The sequence below is a fragment of the Centrocercus urophasianus genome, unplaced genomic scaffold, assembly GCF_019232065.1.
Source record: "Centrocercus urophasianus isolate 14NV4802_14NV808 unplaced genomic scaffold, USGS_Curo_1.0 seq_14, whole genome shotgun sequence".
Lineage (NCBI taxonomy): Eukaryota > Metazoa > Chordata > Aves > Galliformes > Phasianidae > Centrocercus > Centrocercus urophasianus.
Genome location: NW_024884586.1, coordinates 37,546,219 through 37,565,313, shown reverse-complemented (window position 1 = coordinate 37,565,313; position 19,095 = coordinate 37,546,219). Strand labels below are relative to the sequence as shown.

The window sequence follows — 19,095 nt, the reverse complement described above, 5'->3', positions numbered from 1 at the left end:
TGTTGAAAAGGAAACGGGGAGCTAGAAAGGGGACCTGATGCTGTAAAATCAGAAAGGGCATGCTTACTGAGAAAAACTGAGGGTAACTTGATATAGTGACTGATTTGTTTGTTGTTTCTTTCTGTTAAAATCTGTCTTAGTTTGAAACGTGGAGGGTAAGCTTGGATTAAAATACAAAGATTTAGTGTGATTGCAAAACTTGTCAGTTGCAGTTTATAGATGGAGTAGTGGTTCCAGTCTGATTTTGATTTGTTGTGTCACTGCAAATGTCTGAACCTTATCTTTTACTGTTATCTGAGAATGAGGTACATACCCTTTGGAGTAGAGCAGAAGAATTGGCAATGCACAACTTTAAAAGTAAGATAAATATTTCAAGTTGTTCAGGTGCTTTCTACAGATTGTAGGAGCCTGAGTGGTACCAGACAAGGTGTAAAATACACCCATGGTATATTGTATTTCCTGGTCCTTCTGTAATACACCTCTTAAAACATTGAGAGGGATCTCTGTAGTATATAAATAAGAGTCCGTTTGACAGAAATGTTGCTGATAATTCTTGTTGTTGAGGGAATTAAAAGAGGATATCATAAATTATAGGAACATTACGTTTCTAAGAGGTTAAAAGACTTGATTGATTTTTTTACATACTTGAGTGCAGCTGTAAGCCATGGTTTAAATCTGTTACCTGGCATTTATTTATTCATTTATTTATAGAGCAGCATGTTGAGTTGCATTTTTGTCTTTCTCCCCTTTCTCCATCTCCCACAGTCCCTGTATAGAAATGTATGTTGGTCCTTCTCATTTCTTTATAAATAGCATAATAGATAAATGCTACTCTGAGATAAGAATTAGAAGACTGCTTTTATTCATTTAGCTTCTGTAACTAACTTTTAAGGTATTTCTTCTTTTAGTGTGTGGTTTAATGTGTGCGTCTGTAGCTGATAATATCACAATACTTCGATGAGGGCCTTAATTCATGAAAGATGTAAAGTTTTCTTTGTCTACTTTCTGGCCACTGGAGTTCCTGGCATTCGCAATTTTACATCTTGGGACATCCCACTGCTCACTGACCATATGTTTGTACATAAAAACATGTTTATTTTGTAACTCTTGATTCTCATGTTTATTTGAAGTGTTCCTGAAATGCATTGTGATGGTTTATTGGGAGACGCAGATGAGTCTCAGGTCCTTACTTAGTTGACGTGTCATACAAGCTTGGTGTGCTTCTGCTGTTAACTTTAGATTGGCTGTTCAGGTCTGAGGCTATGACTGAGGAGTTGTCTTCAGTAAGTTTTATGTCTCAGATTAGAAGTAAACTCTTCTCCATGAGTAATTGTTAGCCTGTGCCTCCTGTGTATGCGACTGGATTGCCTTGTGTTCTGTTCATTTCTCTGAAGGAAGGGAGAAGGAAAACTATTACTTCTGCCATGAAAATATAAGCTCTGAAAGAGCCTCTTTTGCATCAGACTGCGTGGTAACTCAAGTGTACTCAAGCATACCTTGGTAATGGAAAGGTGACAAGAAATTTGAAAGAGGTGGTACAGGTTGTGCCCTGTGCTTTTTGACAGGCCAGTTGATTTTACTCAGAATTTATCAGTGTTCTACTTAAGGCATTTGATGTCCAAATAGGACTCCATTGAAGGTCAACTTTTCAACTATAATTCGTTAATTCTGTGAAGATACTTGCTTCCTTTTGCTTTCTGTGGTAAAAAACTTTTGCACATCCTGTGGCAAAACTAAGAACAGAATTGGTCACCTTTAGTACTTATGTTTACGAACTGTATTCCTCCTTCATTAAAGTTAGTTTTGCCATAATTGTTACAAAAACACCCTGGTGGACTTTTTGTAGAAGTAGAGGTTAGTTTATTTGTGATGTGATGATCTTAATATCCATCATTTCAAGTAATTTTGTCAAGATGTCACTTGTTGGTCATGATGATAAACCCGTGATAACAGCATTTCTGGTCTTCAGAATTAGCTGCTGTTGAGACCTACACAGTTACAGGTTTTATGATGCAGAAGATATGAAAGAGGTATATAACGTTTTTTTCCAATTGCAGCCCCTCCTAATATGTTCTCAGTGCGTGGGGCCCAGCCTCTTCTAATCTAGATGTCATAGCCACCAAGGAGCTTTGCTGAAACATGGAGCTCACCAAGTGTTAAGAGTGGGGGTGGGACAGGTAAGTGGTGTTTCTTACTTTATATGACGCTCTTTTGCAGTTTTAAAAATACATACTAATGTTCATACTGGAGGTCACCAGTTCCTTTCCCTTTGTTTTATTAACTAGTTCTTAAAAAAAAGCAACAAAAACTTGCAAAACTGCGCCATAGAGTGAGCAAACACTATTTCCTTCCATTCTCTCCCCCCTTTTCTCAATGGCGTGTTCTCTTTGCCAGCAAGATCCTGTGGTGTTTTTAATTTCCAGAATACAGACTGTTAGTAGGCTCACTTCGTGGTTATTCAAACTCTACGGTCTTTTATTTTTAGGAGACTGGGGAGTGTAAAGGGAAGATTCGATATCTAGTAAAATAATTCATGTGCCTACCAGAACAGCAATCACATGACATTACTGGTAAATCAGCTTCTGTAATTACAGAAATGACATTACTGACAGTCCCACACCCTTTTCAGTAACTAAAGGATTGAAAACATTTAGGTATATCTCTATGTTTTATTAGGTGTCTATGGTAATAAGCTGGCATATAATAATAGTGCTTTTACAGAGAGTTGCTTTCTCTCAGCAGAAGCCTGAGGATGTAAATGAATTGTCTGTGGGTGTTTGGGAGGAACAGTGGTGTCAGTGCATGTCAGCAGTTTGGCCTAAATGTGTGAGGATGGGAACATCTCCTACAGGTCAGCTGTTTTACAGCAGTTATCTGCAACTTCTCAGGAATGACTCTGGAGATCCACTTCTCAGCAAAATTTTCTTGCAGTAAAGTGTAAAAGAATGCCACCTACTGTGGGAAATGACTTTAGGGAAGAAGTTTGCCTTTGGTGCATGCGAATGATTTCATCTTCATTGAAGAAAATGATTGTTGATCTGTGCAGAAACTCCAGAGATGGTTGGGTGGCTCCTGTATCCGTTTCAGCACGTTGTCTCGAGCAGAAATAGCCTATTGATAGAGAGTGAAGGCATGTGTGGGAAGACAGCATGAGATAAAGGAGATTGGAACATTTTAAACTGTGGAGTCTTCTGGTGTGGTTGCAGGAAGGGAGTGTACATTGGAAACTGTAATTTTCAGTTTGCTGGTAGTATTTATGAAACTTACACTTTCTAGGCTGAAATACTGAAAATGAATATGGAGATGGGAAATGGGATGGAAACTGCTCCTTTTTCAGCTTAGGTTTTGCTCAGTTTCTTGTATATTTGTATTGTTTTATGTTTTGAGAAAGGAGTTTTTAATTTATGAGCAATCTCAGGCATGAAATGTCTGATAACTGAAAATTAACTGTACTTCATACTATAATTTATAGTTAATGCTTTTTTAAGTGACCTTTGGGAGGAAAGTGTTTCTTTGGAAGTTTATTCACGAATACCCATAGTGCTCTTTTGAGCATGTGTGATCTTCCTTCATCTGGGGGTTTTCTTTTTGAAACACAGAAATGACTGACTGGATATATGACCTGGCTTAATTTGTCTTCATGAAGCATACAGAATCCTAGGAGCATCTGTTCAGATCCTGCAGAAGCAAAAGTGAATATTCTTAGTGTTTGGCATATGGATAGTTTAAGTGTTGCGTATGTAATAATTTATGTACATGGGGAAAAATACAGCTAGATTGTAATTACCATGCAGGCTATCTTTTGCAGCTTTAGTCTACTTGGAAAACACTGATGACTTCCACAGCTTCTAATACATATCTTAACAGATTTGACATTTGTCTGCTAAGAGGCCAGATACTGCAAAGATAAATGCTTTTGCTGTGTTTACTTCACAGATATATTTTATGAAGGATTTTTCTGAGTTGGAAAAAATGAAAATGAGAAAAAATACACATTTGTGTAATTCTAGCATTTGGGGTTGGTTCTTTGTAACTTCTAAAATATGAACTCTGCTTTCATATTGTGCTTTTCCTTAGGTTGTGTTGGATCACTCACAAGTGTAACGTTAGATACGTTATTCTCATCAGAAATCTTACAGCTCGAGAATCACGTGTTTTGAATGTCCCTTGTGTTCACAAGTCTTCTAAAAATGTGAGGGATTTTTTTCCCATCAGTAAGGATGTGTCTGCCATTCATTAAGCATCTGGCATGAGGCTGCACCTAAATGCATTTCAGGGCTAGGATGTTACCACCAAGTTCGTAACGGGTTGTTTTTGTTTTCCTGGAGTACCCACCACTTACCGCGTGTTGGCCATGTAAGGGTGGGACGTCTGGTCACTCAGTTCCATCTTCATTCCAATGAATTTAACGAGATAAGAGTTGCACTGAGACCCTCATTTAAATGGTGTTCATTTAAAAATACAATGTATTTAATGGATTTTGGGAGGGAAAAAGATAACAGTATGGGAAAAGTTGAGGGAACTGGGCTTGTTTAGCTTGGAGAAGGCTCCAGGGAGACCTCATTGTGGCCTTCCAGTACTTGAAGGGAACAAGGGTGAATAGCAGTAGGACAAGGGGGAATGGTCTTAAGCTGAGACAGGGGAGGTTTAGGGTAGGTATTAGGAGGAAGTTTTTTATACAGAGTGTGAAACCTGGAACAGGTTGCCCAAGGAGGTTGTGGACACCCCATTCATTCAAGGCCTGGCTGGATGTGGCTCTGGGCAGTCTGGTCTGGTGGTTGGTGACCCTGCACATAGTACTGGGATTGAATCTAGGTGATCATTGTGGTCCTTTTCAACCCAGGCATTCTGTGATTCTATGAAATGTTCCGTTACTATGTTTAAAATGGATTTGTAAAAGCCAGTGTGATTGTATATTTGTGGACAGTTGAAAAAGGATTGCATACTGAACTTCTGCAAATTGTTCCCAGAACATCATGTCAGCAGTGAAGGCTTTCTCAATTCCCAGTGTTCAGAAGTGCCCTGGGCAAGTCGCAGCTGCTTGCAAGGCTGGGCACAGGGTGTGAGGGCTGCCTCCTGCTGCAGGTGGCCATGGCACGAGGTGGGAGGTGAGACTCAGAACTGTGCTGGGGCTTCAGCCTGGTTCCATTTGCTGGGATTGGGGAATGTGTCATGGATCACTTCCTCCTTTCACATTCTGCCTCAAAACAAGTCATTTGATACTTAGATAATACTCTGTACTTTCTTTTTTTCTGTAGAAGCATGCTCATCATGGCTCTGACGTATTTAAATGCCAAATTCCCCCCTCCCAGTGATTGTTCTGAGATATTTTTGTGATATTAACTTGAGTGTACTTCCAGGTTTTGTGGAAGAGGAGAAACTTACTGTTTCTTTCACAGTAAGAATGGAAATGGGGATTCCACTGTCCACCTGGGCATAAGCAAGCATCTTGTTGATACTTTTGATAAATGAGATTGGTTTCACATCACCTCAAAATAGAAGTGTTTTTAAATGTACTGCTAATCATGGAGAACTTGCATGTTCCTTGAAAGAAGTGGTTGTATGCCCTGTTTTTTGTTATTTTTTTATTTGTGTAAATAACTAATGCCTCTACTGTAAGCTAACTAAGTTAGCTGTAATGTCTAATTAGTTAAATATTAGAATAGAATATTTCTGAAACCATGTGATGACTGGAGAGCGGGTAGATCAACAGCTTTTCATAGCAGCTTAAATTCTTTCTTGGAATCAGTCATTCTGAACGTGTGTGAGTGTTGAAATCTGAAAGTCAGACTTCAGATTTCCCATGTTTGATCTTTCAGAGTGAATTTCAAAAAACTTCAAGTGAGGCCTGCCTTTCTCATCTCTTTTTGTTTGGTCTTTGAAGCAGTCTCAGCAATAGCACCTGAAATTATGTTCTGAAGTCACTATTTTTTTATTGTCACTGTACTGCTGGGTTACATTAGAAGAAAAGCACAGCATCAAAGCAAGATAAAACACATGGCATTTCCTAAATTTAGGTTCTGCCAGAGTGTGATGAAATGCCCTGTAGGGTAGTAGCTCATGCCAGCCTGTTTTGGATTTGTATGGTACCATGTGGAGAGCCTGGGTTGATTTGTGAAGGCACTATAGCTGCACTAGCATGGCATGCTCTTGGAAATGAAGCACTTCCATGATTCTGAATTTTATTTATGCAAGCATAAGGAAGGCAGCTTTCTAGGGCTGTGGTTTGGGGATGAACAGAACAGCATGTAGTGTTACTGACTTCATAAGAAGCAGCTTAGCATTCCGGCAGCTTTATGAAAAATCTCTGGTTCTCATGCAAAGGTATCTATTGCAAGCAAGTGCTCTGTTACTGTGTAAGATTAGGGAACGGATATGGGAAGGCTAATTTCTGCTTTATTAATCTTCTAGTTATTAGGATTGTAAAGCTGATGGGGAGTTAAGTGCTACTATTTCTTCCAGTCAATACAAGTCTTTAACATGCTTGCTGCTGTTAAATCAACTGCATGAAAATTAACTGAATTGACTGGATTTTCATTGCTGCCAACCAGAACGCCCGGTGAATAGTGTGTGTAATTGGAACAGTTATTTTGATTTGGTTTTCAGTATTTAGCCTTTTCGTAACAGTGGGGAGACAGAGTCTCACCTCATTCCTGATGTTAAGAACCTTCATCACATCTTTGGTTTAGTTTTGCTGCAGAAATCTCTAACATTCCAAAGTGATATGTGTGTAAGGCTGGGTATGGTATTGTGCGTATCAAATACAAGAACATTTGAAGTGAAGGTATTGTGTGGTTTGGGGGAAAGGGTATTGGACAAGGGAGAGGGTAGAGAGTCATAGACAAAATGGTGATGTCAGTAGAAGACAAAAAGGAGACAGCTAAAAGGTAAAGTAAGGTATATCATAACTGAGAGTGAAACTGATGGTAGCGGTTGTGAAAACAGAAAGACAAATATATTAATTTGTTTGGAAAATGAATTAGAAAGCTGGCTGGTATGATTAAATGCAGTAAACAACTGTGTGTTCTCTTTTAACTGCAGGAGGCATGGTTTAGAAGAAATTTATATTACACTTGGATGGCTTTTGATATTGTCAAATAAACAAATGGTATTGTTTTGCATTTGTAGGAAGATGAAAAATTTCTGACAGACTTGTTTGCACAACTAACAGATGAAGCCACAGATGAGGAGAAAAGACAGGAATTGGTAAGAAATCCCTAAAATGTACATGAAACAGACAGCTACTGCAAAGTGTTAAACCCACCTGTTTTGTTGAATTACTGACTAGTGTGGTGCTGTTGTGTTTCAGGTAAATTTTCTGAAAGAGTTTTGTGCATTCTCTCAAACACTGCAACCCCAAAACAGAGATGCATTTTTCAAAACCTTATCAAATATGGGCATACTGCCGGCACTAGAAGTCATACTGGTAAGTCAGCTCAGTTTTCTTTGTGGTAACAACTTCTTCTATCTCCAGAGTTGTTGTTTTTTAAATAAGTATGACAAATTCCAGTCATGTGGTTTTCTGAAGCATTTGCTTCATTTATCTTGTCTCAGCTTGAGACACAGCACCTTGTAATTATTATTTAAAACTTTTAAACCTGTTACAATATGACATTGGTAAGTGCCCTAAGCATTCTTATATTTTTGTATTTTTTTTCCATTCACATTCTCATCTTCATGTGCTCCTTGGTGTATAAGTAAGAAAGAAAGTAGGGAAGTAGACCAGAGAACAACGAAACTGTAAAATGTATTGACCCAGTAGCTATCAAATACACAAGAAAAAGATTAGAGTCGATTCAGTTTTAGCATACAGTTTTAATAATAGTTAGGTATGACTTCTTGTGAATAACAAGTAAAAGCTATATGGTTTCTGATTTTCATTCTTTTGAAACCTTTATTTTAAGGAAAAAATGATTATATCTGATCTTCCAGGGTATGGATGATGCACAAGTACGAAGTGCAGCCACAGATATATTCTCATATTTAGTTGAATACAACCCATCCATGGTACGAGAGTTTGTCATGCAGGAAGCTCAGCAGAATGATGATGTAAGTAGAGGGTCGCCGTAAATGCGTGCTTCTCTTTTTTATTGAGGTTTACATTTCCTGGAGATCCTTGGTAACTGGTTAAAACAGAAATGTTTCGGGACATTTTTGTACAGAGGTTTGTTTATGTTTCCTGGAGATCCTTGGTGACTGATTAATACAAAATGCTAGCGTACAGCTAGTAGTAAAAAGGATAGTTCAAAGTGGTTTTCAGTGGAGAAGAATGTTACTCTGCCTTTCCACAGAGGAGATTGTGAACGTTTTTTTCAAATCCTCCAAAAGCGTAGCAGAGGGCAGCCTGCTACTCATGCTGTTCCTTCTGTACTGGAAGAGAACAAATGGAGTGGCTGGGACCTTAACTGCTGAAGTGCAGCCAAGATGCCAGAAATATGGGTGTTGGTTTCAGCCACTTGTGTTGGATGATTGTCCTCTCTTGTGAGGGACAGCAGAGACTGAACAACTTTAGCGTAGAGTTTGATAAATATAAATATTGTTTTCTGTTCTTACATGTTGTTCTGGTTTTTTGCGAGTACACAAAGGGATTATTTTGAGGTGAAAATTATTTCATCAAGTTTCATAGCACAGCAAAATTTAGAGTTGTACGTTTGTGGGAGTGGAACACTAGTATGTATTAAGATTTAAACGTGTGAACTCTGAAAACACTTCCAAACATCAGTTGAATTTTCAGATTGTTGATTCTCTTTCCTACTTTGTTATTTCTGGAGCTTCCCTTCAGAGTGAATTCTAAAGATTCTTAACTTCAGAATAATTTTTAGTTGCTTTGAAAGATTCTTTATGCTTGCCTTCTTGCTATGGAGCAACCACCCAAAATGTGTCACTGGAATGCAGAGTTAACTTATTTCTCCTAGGGTTTTTCTTTTTGGTGGGGAGAAGCATTAGAACTGGTTTTTAGATTTGTTTTTGTTTCTTTCTTTTTCTTGTTAGGATATACTACTCATTAACCTCATAATAGAACACATGATTTGTGACACAGATCCAGAACTTGGAGGGGCAGTGCTACTAATGGGTTTGCTTCGTACCTTAGTTGATCCAGAAAATATGCTTGCCACTGCCAATGTAAGTAAATACCTTCAAATAAAATTGCAGTTGGATGCTGACGGTATGTTACATATGTAATTTTTTATTTTATTTTATTTTAATCCTGTAGAAAACAGAAAAGACAGAGTTTTTGGGTTTCTTCTACAAGCACTGTATGCATGTTTTGACAGCCCCCTTATTGGCCAATACTACAGAGGACAAGCCTAGCAAAGGTAATGTTGCCCTGGGTGTTGGGTACATCAAGGGCTGTTGAATTTAGACAGATGCTTGATGTTTAGAACAGAGTAAATGTCAAAGGATATATTTTGTCCTATAAGAGTACCTGAGACAATGATATATCATTTAAAGTATAATATTTGCACATTAACTATTTGTAAGTATAAAATTCAGCAAAGAATCCTCTTTAATAAGTGAACTGCACTTGCTTAAACTTCAGCAAAATATTTAAACATTTGTATTATTTTGAGTGACTTGTGAGACTGTTCTGTGACATAGACTTGAAAAGGTGTCAGTGTTTTTTTGAAGTCAGAGATTACCAGAGAGGGTCCAAAAGTGCTGCAGAGAACATTTGTGCCACAATGCTTTGCAGAAAGTAAGGATGTTGATTCTACATCATAGTAAGACGATCATGAGAGTAATAAAGTGACTGTTCTTGCTGGCTGCTAGCAGCAGTAATGTTTTTTTAATATTAAAGCACATCCAAAATGAATGTGAAAGGATGTACTTAAATTAAAAAGACGTGTTCTCTGAACTTCTGAATTAACTGTATAAATTTCCAAGGAATTAGTTCAATTGATCTCCTGGATCTTAGCTTGTCTCCAGGTGGTTTTGAAGTGAGATTTTTTTACTACTTAAAATGCTCGTGTTCTACAGTGGTCAGTAATCTAGTGATATTCCTAAAAAGTAGTACTGCCTGTTAAAACAATTGAATCTAATGTGTTTAATTTATTGTTTCTGTCTATTTAAAAAGAGAATGTGAGTTACTTTTTTAATACACTGTTGTGACTGTGTCCTAGAAATGTTAAAAAGAGGCTCTTTTTCTTCCATGCTACTTTTAAGAGGGTTTCCTGCCAGAGCTGTACAAAATATCCAGTCCATTACAGGCTAGTTCAATTTCTGTTTTAAAGGCTAAATACACCTTCCATCATATTCCCTAAGGCATCTGTGGGAAAATATAGGAACTTGTATGTGTTTACCAGACTGTGTTGGATATTTGAAGTAAACTTCTGAAGGTAACATCCTCGTTAATTGGTTTTGTTTTGGTTTTGTTGTAGATGATTTTCAGACAGCCCAACTCTTGGCATTAATACTGGAATTGCTAACTTTTTGCGTAGAACATCATACTTACCACATAAAGAACTACATCATCAACAAAGATATCCTGCGAAGGGTGCTTGTTCTCATGGCCTCAAAGCATGCTTTCTTGGCTTTGTGTAAGTTCAAATACTGAAGAATGAACTAGTATTTTGTGAATGAGACTTGCTGTGAATCTTCATTCTTCTGGAAGAAAGCTTTTCACAGATGAGACAGTTTGTTACTGAACATACAAATTCTGCTGTTTCCTCTGTGTTTCTTACACAGATTTACAGATATCACAATTAGTAAATAATTTTGCATTTATAGAGGTCTTTCCTAAAAAGCACAATGATTTTGTTAAATCTCAATGTAGAGATGATCTGAAATCATTGTCAAAATCCAAGTATCCTAAGAGAGCTGATGAGTTTTGATGGATTTTGAGTAGAAGTAAGCAGAGGTACTTAGTTAAAGATACAATTACATGTCTGCTTTAAACACTGTGTTCAGTACTGCTCTTCACATGCTAGTAGATTCCTGACTGTGTTCAGCATAGTAAAAGCAAAGTTGTGTGTAAGAAAGAAATTTTCCAAGATTAATTTATTCAATTGTGCACATAGTTGATGTTAGGTTGTTTTATTTTGTTTTGTTTTGTTTTGAGTAGCATACATTGAGAGGTACCTTTTCAGTGTGTGACAGGATCACCTGAGCCCTTCAAATCAAACTTTGAGGAGTAGCTCCAAATTTTTGATTTGAAGCCTTTCAATGATTTTGTTTCAGCTACATCTGGTTGCTAACCAGAATGCGTACTGCCTTATAGCAGGATGATACTTTTACTTGTATTTATGCATGGGTATTCAGGTTCTTGTCCATGCTTTAGAATTTCAGCAGCTTTACAATGAATGTCAGTTAAGTCTGTGCTTTATTATTTGTGACAATGCCAATCTTAAAATTAGATAGTTTTTGTCTTAATTGAACAGGACTTACTTAAATGCAATCAAACTTACATCTGAATAATAGCCAGGATAAGCAGATTTCCCGCATCTTGTATTTTCACTGAGAAAACATTTTACCTTTACTGTAAGACACTCCAGAAATGAAATCCACACCTCTGTGTTAGTAGTGACGTAGTTAAACAGTACTATATCATTTCTTCAATGAACAGGGGTGGTTTGTCCTGCAGAATCACAGTGGAGGATTTCTTTATGATAAAACAGACAAGAGATGTTCAGCAGTATGGTCAAGACTAAGCAGAGAATATCTGAATGTGTTTCCTGGTCCTCAGAATATAAACAATATTATATTCCTGTTAATATTATAACTTTCCTCTTAATGTTATAACATTCCTGTTATAAATGTTGACATTGCAAATTTCCCTAACTGTTACTAAGTATTTTCTAGATTTATATTTTTTTCTTTTAACTGCATTACTGTTTAAAGCATAGCTTTTAATAATAACATTTCCATCTCAGGTGCCCTTCGTTTCAAGAGAAAAATAATTGGACTAAAGGATGAATTCTACAACCGCTACATAATGAAAAGTTTTTTGTTTGAACCTGTGGTCAAAGCATTTCTGAATAATGGTTCCCGCTACAATTTGATGAACTCTGCCATAATAGAGATGTTTGAGTTCATCAGAGTGGTGAGTGCTGAAGATAATTACTGTTTGCTTCACCTTCTAGCTCAAGCAGACTTTTTGTTTGTGCCATATATTGTGCTGTCACGCTATGGTGTGATGTGCCCACATGACAACTGAATGACAACTAAATGAGCTGTCCTTAGTGTTTTCAGTGTTAACGTATTTATTCTTTCTTATGTTCAGATGGTATGATGATGTGAAAATTAAATTCACTTGGTACTCAGTGTATTTACAGAATCATGGAATGGCTGAGGTTGGAAGGGACATTTGTCTAGTTCCAACCTCTGTCATGGGCAGGATTGCCACCCACCAGATCAGGACCCCATCCAACCTGGCCTTAAATGCCTCCAGGAATGGGGCACCCACAGCTTCTCAGGGCAGCCTTTGCCAACGCCTCACCACCCTCTTGAGTAAAGAAAGCACAGCGTTCAATTGGAATAGCAAACTAAGTTAGCAGGTTTTTTGTGTAGAGGAGCTGGACTGGTGTGGTCACAAAGGAAAAGCCTGATGCTTGTTTCTCATGAAAAGTATCTTACTTGTTCTCGTCGTAAATAAATACACAAACGTTTGTTTTTACCTAAGTTATTTAACTGCAGAAAGGAACAGTATGAGAGCTAAATATTGTAAGCATGTGTGTTTGTGTGCTTGTTTTTTGAATTTAGTAATTACAACAGATAATAGTTAATCTGTCAGTGTACAGAGCTGGGTTTGGAATCATTTTCTATGGAGTTGTAGTACTGTTCATGTATTTTGAAGCACATATTCTTAGAAGATTACTACTCTTCCACCTAACTGTATCTTTGAAGCTCTAAATTATTAACCATATCTATAGTGTAGTTTTCACATAAGGTCATTTTTGCACAAGATATTAATTAAGTTTTCTATTGGATATTTAAAAAATAATATCTCCGTTGCTTTTTATATTACATTAAGAAATAAATTCACTTGAAGCAAAATAAGTCACTTTATCTTTATTCCATTCTATAGGAAGATATAAAATCTTTAACGGCACACGTGATTGAAAATTATTGGAAAGCGCTGGAAGATGTAGATTATGTGCAGACATTCAAAGGACTGAAACTACGATTTGAGCAGCAAAGGGAAAGACAAGATAATCCAAAACTTGATAGGTAACGGGCTCTGAATTATTTTACTACAAATTCTGCTTTGGGAATAATGATGGATTTTTCTGTGATAGCAGAAAGAGTAAATAATTTCAACTTGATTGTATCTCGTCTGTTGTTGAATTTAATTGATCAGTAGAGTGATTTCCAGACGTATTGCTTCAAACTCTTGATCAACTTTAAGGTAACATATTTGCTGAAGAAAGTCACATTCCCTCCCTTTTCTTCCTGGAAAGAAATAATGCTTTTCATCCGTTTCAGCTTCAATAAATACATATTTACAACATAGCAAGGCTCAGCTTTTATCGTATTCCTACATCTTATATGTGGCTTTGCAAGCCTCGCCGCAGTGCATGTCCTAAATGAAATAAACAGAAGTGAAAACGCAAATCAGTAAGGAGGCCAAAATTGACATTAATGTGTGCCACAGAAGTATTTGGAAAACTGCCACTTAAGTAATAGTTTTCCAATAGGAGCAAAATTTTAATATAAATGCAGTTTAAAATGCTGTGCATCTTATAAATCCAGTTTATAACATTGGCAAATTACTTTAAAAAATTAGATTTATTTTTTAATAATAGTTTTAGCATCCTGCTGCCTCAAGGGAAAAGGATGTTGGAGCAGAGATAGGCCAACACTTAAGAATAAATAATCAAAAGGAGAGGTAAAAGTAGCATTTTGTATCCAAGGCCCTCAGAAACAGAAAATACTGATAACAAACAAAAATCATGGATGCAGCAGGAAGGGATGACTGTCTTTTTAACATACCTGTTTTTTTAATATATTTGACCTTAAATACTGATGGGTTATATTAAATACAGTGAGAAAAACGTCTGTAGTTTCTAAACTTCTTTTTACAACCTTTTATTTACCACTGCGAATTACTACAACAAATCTGAATGCAACACCTAAGATACACTGATTTGAAATACCATCTAATTGTGCTGTTAGTAAACTACAGAATTTTGTACAGTTAGTCTGAATGTGCTGTTACCAGAGCTGTACTTTATTTAATGCTTCAGAAGAAATGTTTTTAATGTTATTTGCATTGAAAATACAAATGAAGTTGCACATTTGCAAATGATTTGCTGTACTAAACATACTGACTACAGTATTTGCATCCATAAAATGTCCATGTAAATGTCAACTAGAAGTTTTGTTATTAATTTGAGCTGATGGTTGAATCAAAGTTTTTCAAACTTACTGTTCTGCAGCATGCGCTCCATTTTGAGAAACCACAGATACAGGAGGGATGCAAGAACCCTGGAGGATGAGGAGGAAATGTGGTTTAATACTGATGAAGATGATATGGAAGATGGAGAGGCAGTGGTGCCCCCTTCTGACAAAACTAAAAATGATGAAGATATTATGGACCCTATAAGTAAATTCATGGAGAGGAAAAAATGTAAGTGATGAGAAGAATGCCGTAGGCCTAAACAGAAAACGTAATTTGTATTCTGTAGTTGTACTGCAGCTTAGCTTTTTTTTATTGAAGGTCACAGATTTAGAAATTGTGACACTAAGCTGTTGAACAACCACTTCAAAATAAGTTTTACTATCTGTAAAAGCAAAATGATGCAAAAGAGCTTTTATTTCTTAAAGCATCTAAATGATGATCTCAGCTGATAGTCAGGCTTTCCCAAGTTCTATTCAGGTTTGTTATTATTATTTTCCATGTTCCTTGTGATGTCGTTGGTAGAATAAGTAAGTGTTCATTCCTGGCCAGTGACAACAGCAGTTAGATGTAGTATAGTAGTAGGAAAAAAATCTATTATCACTCTTCTTATCAAGTTGTACACAAAGCACAAAGCACCTCACAGTAAAATGATTTGTCAATAAATGCTTTGTTCAGTAATGTTGCATTGGTTTTTGTTTTCATGTTTTCTCTGCAGTAAAAGAGAGTGAAGAAAAGGAAGTTCTTCTGAAAACCAACCTTTCAGGTCGTCAGAGCCCAAGTTTCAAGCTTTCCTTTTCCAGTGGGACAAAATCTAACCTTACCAGTCAGTCATCTGCAAGTAATCTGCCTGGATCCCCAGGTTCTCCCGGATCTCCAGGATCCCCTGGGTCTCCAGGGTCTGTTTCTAAAAGCACATCTCAGATGGCAGCTATTACAACTAAGGTAATTTTCAACAGAAACAGTCTGACTTCATTGTTGTAGACTTGGAATTTTCTTTAGCAAGCTTCTGAAGTTGGTAGGAATTTTGACAAAATAAGCAGTCATGGACTGTGTGGTTTGTGCATGCTTTTTGTCTAATGTTTAGCATTTTCCAGATTTGGCATATATGAAAAGAAAAAATATAAGCTCTATTTATACCCAAATACTTGTGTAATTTTTCTACTATGCCTCTCATATGGTATAATTCTTTAAGTATGGACTGCAGTCTTTACATATGGAATACATACATACAGAATTAGCTTGAAATTTTCAGTGGTGATGGAACAAAAAATGTTCAGGTTACATTGAATATGCAGTGCACTGAAAAAACATTAATAAATTCAAACATGAATTCCTCTTTTTTTCAGTCTAACATGTATTGTTTATAAAGGTACTGCATTCACAAACTAGAAACGTTGAAATAAAGTTTTTCAGTAATTATTTGATCCTCTTGTATGTTCAGTGTTATGCTACATGTGATGGTACAGAATGTGTGCAATTTAATAGATGCACAGTTTAATGTGTGCATTTTGGTACAGACCAAAGTTGGCTGAAATGTTCAATTTTAAATGCCCATCATCTGTGTAAATAACGTGATCCTTAAGAAAAGAATCAGCAGCTGTCATTATAGTGAAGTTCTTGTTGAGCTTCAGAAAGTGTGACATATAGTAGTCATAATTTTTGAAGACGGTGGCACTTCTTTGTGGGTCTAGAACTGCTAATCCTGGATTTGTGGTTACTGTGCTACAAGAGAATTTAAATTTAATTACTGAACATTTAAACTAGCTTTTATGAAGACAGGCTATGCTATAAAAATGTCCCAATTGTAAATTCAAATCGAAGGGTGTTCTGTTTTTATTTCTGAAGTGCTTCCAGATTGCTTGTTGCTGCAGTCGGCTATGCTTGGTGGAAGAAATTTGCACTTTCACAGACTGAGCTGTGGTGTATATTTAGCAAACCAAAGTAAATTTTTGAATTTTCTTTCTGTTATATCTCTATCCAGTGGGATAGTTAAAACCCCATTTTGGATTCATTTGAATAACTTAATTATTTTTCAGATAATATAATCTTCACTCATACTTTTTGTTTGCCTTAATTTTGTCCAAAACATGTCGAGTCGGTGTCCTTGCAGCAGTATGTTGTGCAAAAATCATTTTCTAGTAGAAATATTTTCTTAATTAAAGTAGTTGTGTCTGTCTTTCTAGGGAGGCCTCGTTGGGCTTGTAGACTATCCTGATGATGATGAAGAGGATGATGAAGATGAAGATAAGGAGGAAACTTTACCTTTGTCAAAGAAAGCAAAGCTTGAGTCATCATAATGGCAACTGCTGAAGAACGTTACCATTTGGGGGAAGGATGTTTTTTCCATTAGAAAACAAACCCACAACAAAGCAGCAATCTTTTGTGAATTACTGTGTGTAACACAGACCAACCTATACAAACGGATTTCTGCCAATCAAGTGCCAATTGAAAGGAGCAGAAGAAGGGGAAATACTTCGTTTAGGGGAAAGACTTACGCCTTTGAGCTCTCCAGCTTGGACCACGTGTTGCCCTTTTCTCAGGGAAGGAAATGGAAAACAAAAACAAAAAAGCCAACAGGGCAGGAGTTTTGTTAGTGGAACTCTGGATTGGCTGGTCAGTTGCTACAATCAGAATATGCTTTCTTGGACCATACATGAGACTTCTGAAGAAAAGGCGGTTTTTGCCATAATTCTTCGCTAGTTAAGAATGCCAGCAGTTTCTTTGTATAAAAGAGACCTGCCTTTGAAAATCGTACATTCTGAACATTTTAGTCAAGCTACAACAGGTTTTAAAAACCTCTGTGGGGGAGGGCTGAATAGAAAGTTTCCTCTTTTTTTTTTTTTTTTTTTTTTTATATATGTTCCCTTTGCCCTTTAAAATTCAGTTTTTTTTTTTTTTTTTTTTTTTTTTTTTTTGAGGTGGGGGATTTGTTTGTCCCTTTCTGATTAAAGATTGAGTGGAATTCTAGATGTGGTCACTTTTGTGTCATAATTTTTTTGACCCCCTGAGTGTATGCTTAGTTGTTGAGTATATATTTGGGACCATTAAAATTTTTTGATGTAATATAATCTCACTGTTGTGCTGGTACCTGTTTCACCCTGTGTAATTTTGTTCTGCATCACATATGTTTAGGATTTTATGAAAGGTGGTATAGTTTTTATTGGAAAAAAAAAATCCTTAATCTTATCACAGTGTGCATAAAAGCAATACTATTTTGTGACTAAATATTTTATATTAAATTTTACATCAGCAACTGTCTTGCAAAAAAAATCAGGGAAAATAGGATGGAGTAAAAAAAATAGATAACTATAAACATGAAATTAGTATTCCAAAGAGACTTTGAAATTTCTTAACAGTGATGGTAGACTAACTCATCAAAATGGAAAATGGATTATTTAGGAATACCAGTTTAATGACTTATTTGACTTAACAAAAATAAAAAAAAAAAAAAAAGAAGAATTAAAGCTGAAGGAAAATGGCATTAGTGGTTTTTTTTTTCTTTTTTTCTAATCTTTTGACTTCCTTTGGAATACCAGTTTTAGTGAATCAAAGATGGTTGCAAAATAAATGTTTGACAAGGATACCATCTTTTGAAATTTATTCTAATACTCGATTAAAATACAGCAATTAATCTTTGGATCTAACTCAGTGACTACATTTTTTCCCCTTATTCCAAAATCTAAATTATATTAATTAGTAATTGAAGCTAAGCGTTTGTGCTTATCGTTTTTACAGATGGCTTTGATTGGATGGCAGTGCTTCCATAAATGAGAGCTTATTCAGTTCCCCAGCAAACAAGAGAACCCTTCTTATATATTTTCAAGCATTGATTTACTTCTCAACAATCAAAGCACCAATGTTGCAAAAATCAGGATGTTACAGGCATTAATGTATCAGGTACAAATAGAAGTAAGAGAAACTGAAGTCCAAAGCTGGATAATAGTTGACAACACTCAAAATCTCAGGTTAGCAATATGTTCTTGTAAATTGACTGTTGCATGGAAGAGTCTGTGCTAACTACAAATGCCAAACGTTTTCTGCTGAAACTTTATTAATGCATGTTAGTAATTTCAGATTTAAATGGAAGTATGCATCAGGGAAAAATAGTTAGCCATCTTTTCCTCAGAAAGTTCGTATTAAATCACACCCAAAGGTCAAGTTTTTGCAATGAGTTTGGAATGTGCCAGGGCAGTTCTCAGCAAAATAGGTCACTAAAAGACAAGTACAATCTGCTGCAATATAAGGGTGCCTATGATATCTTAATAACCTGTCTGAAACATCATTTTTGCAACTTTGGTGTCAGAGCAGAAAGGGAAATCTGTAATTTGCAGGTTTTTCTAATTAGTCTGAATTTTACTCCTTCCCAATTTGTTAGACTTCACTTGAGCATTATGCTCCACATTTTTGTCCATCTTCACGTCTCTTCTAGGCCCAGGAAGACATTCTTATGAGTAGTAGTGATTTTGTTGATTTTTTTTTTTTAACGTTCCTTCAGTTTTTCAGTGCTTCATCTTGTGTTGTATGATGCCACATCTCTTAATATATAAGGCACTTTCATAGTATTTATAGGGATCTTGGATTTTGGACTTCAGTCACTTCATTTAGTAGAAGTACTGTCGGTAAATTACTGGTCATAGTCAAAAGAATAATAGAAGTATTTCTGAATGTTTTGTTTTTTATGAAGCTCTAAAGTACTGGTGAAATACGTAGCTGAATATCTAGTAATGCTGTCTAACTCGTAGTTGGACAGTTAGTTG

At 36.3% G+C, this 19,095-nt stretch overlaps 1 protein-coding gene across 1 annotated transcript in view; it reads left to right on the top strand.

Moving 5' to 3' along the window:
* The window catches only part of PPP4R3A (protein phosphatase 4 regulatory subunit 3A), a 37,887-nt gene extending 20,481 nt beyond the window's left edge, over positions 1 to 17,406 (top strand). The window contains exons 5-15 of the mRNA XM_042814311.1: positions 7,129 to 7,206; positions 7,310 to 7,426; positions 7,933 to 8,049; positions 8,992 to 9,123; positions 9,215 to 9,317; positions 10,380 to 10,538; positions 11,871 to 12,040; positions 13,025 to 13,167; positions 14,376 to 14,566; positions 15,054 to 15,280; positions 16,522 to 17,406. Of these exons, the coding sequence (XP_042670245.1) occupies positions 7,129 to 7,206; positions 7,310 to 7,426; positions 7,933 to 8,049; positions 8,992 to 9,123; positions 9,215 to 9,317; positions 10,380 to 10,538; positions 11,871 to 12,040; positions 13,025 to 13,167; positions 14,376 to 14,566; positions 15,054 to 15,280; positions 16,522 to 16,635 (1,551 nt within the window). The 3' untranslated portion in view covers positions 16,636 to 17,406. The remainder of the gene's footprint in view (positions 1 to 7,128; positions 7,207 to 7,309; positions 7,427 to 7,932; positions 8,050 to 8,991; positions 9,124 to 9,214; positions 9,318 to 10,379; positions 10,539 to 11,870; positions 12,041 to 13,024; positions 13,168 to 14,375; positions 14,567 to 15,053; positions 15,281 to 16,521) is intronic.
* Positions 17,407 to 19,095: the final 1,689 nt, after the last annotated feature.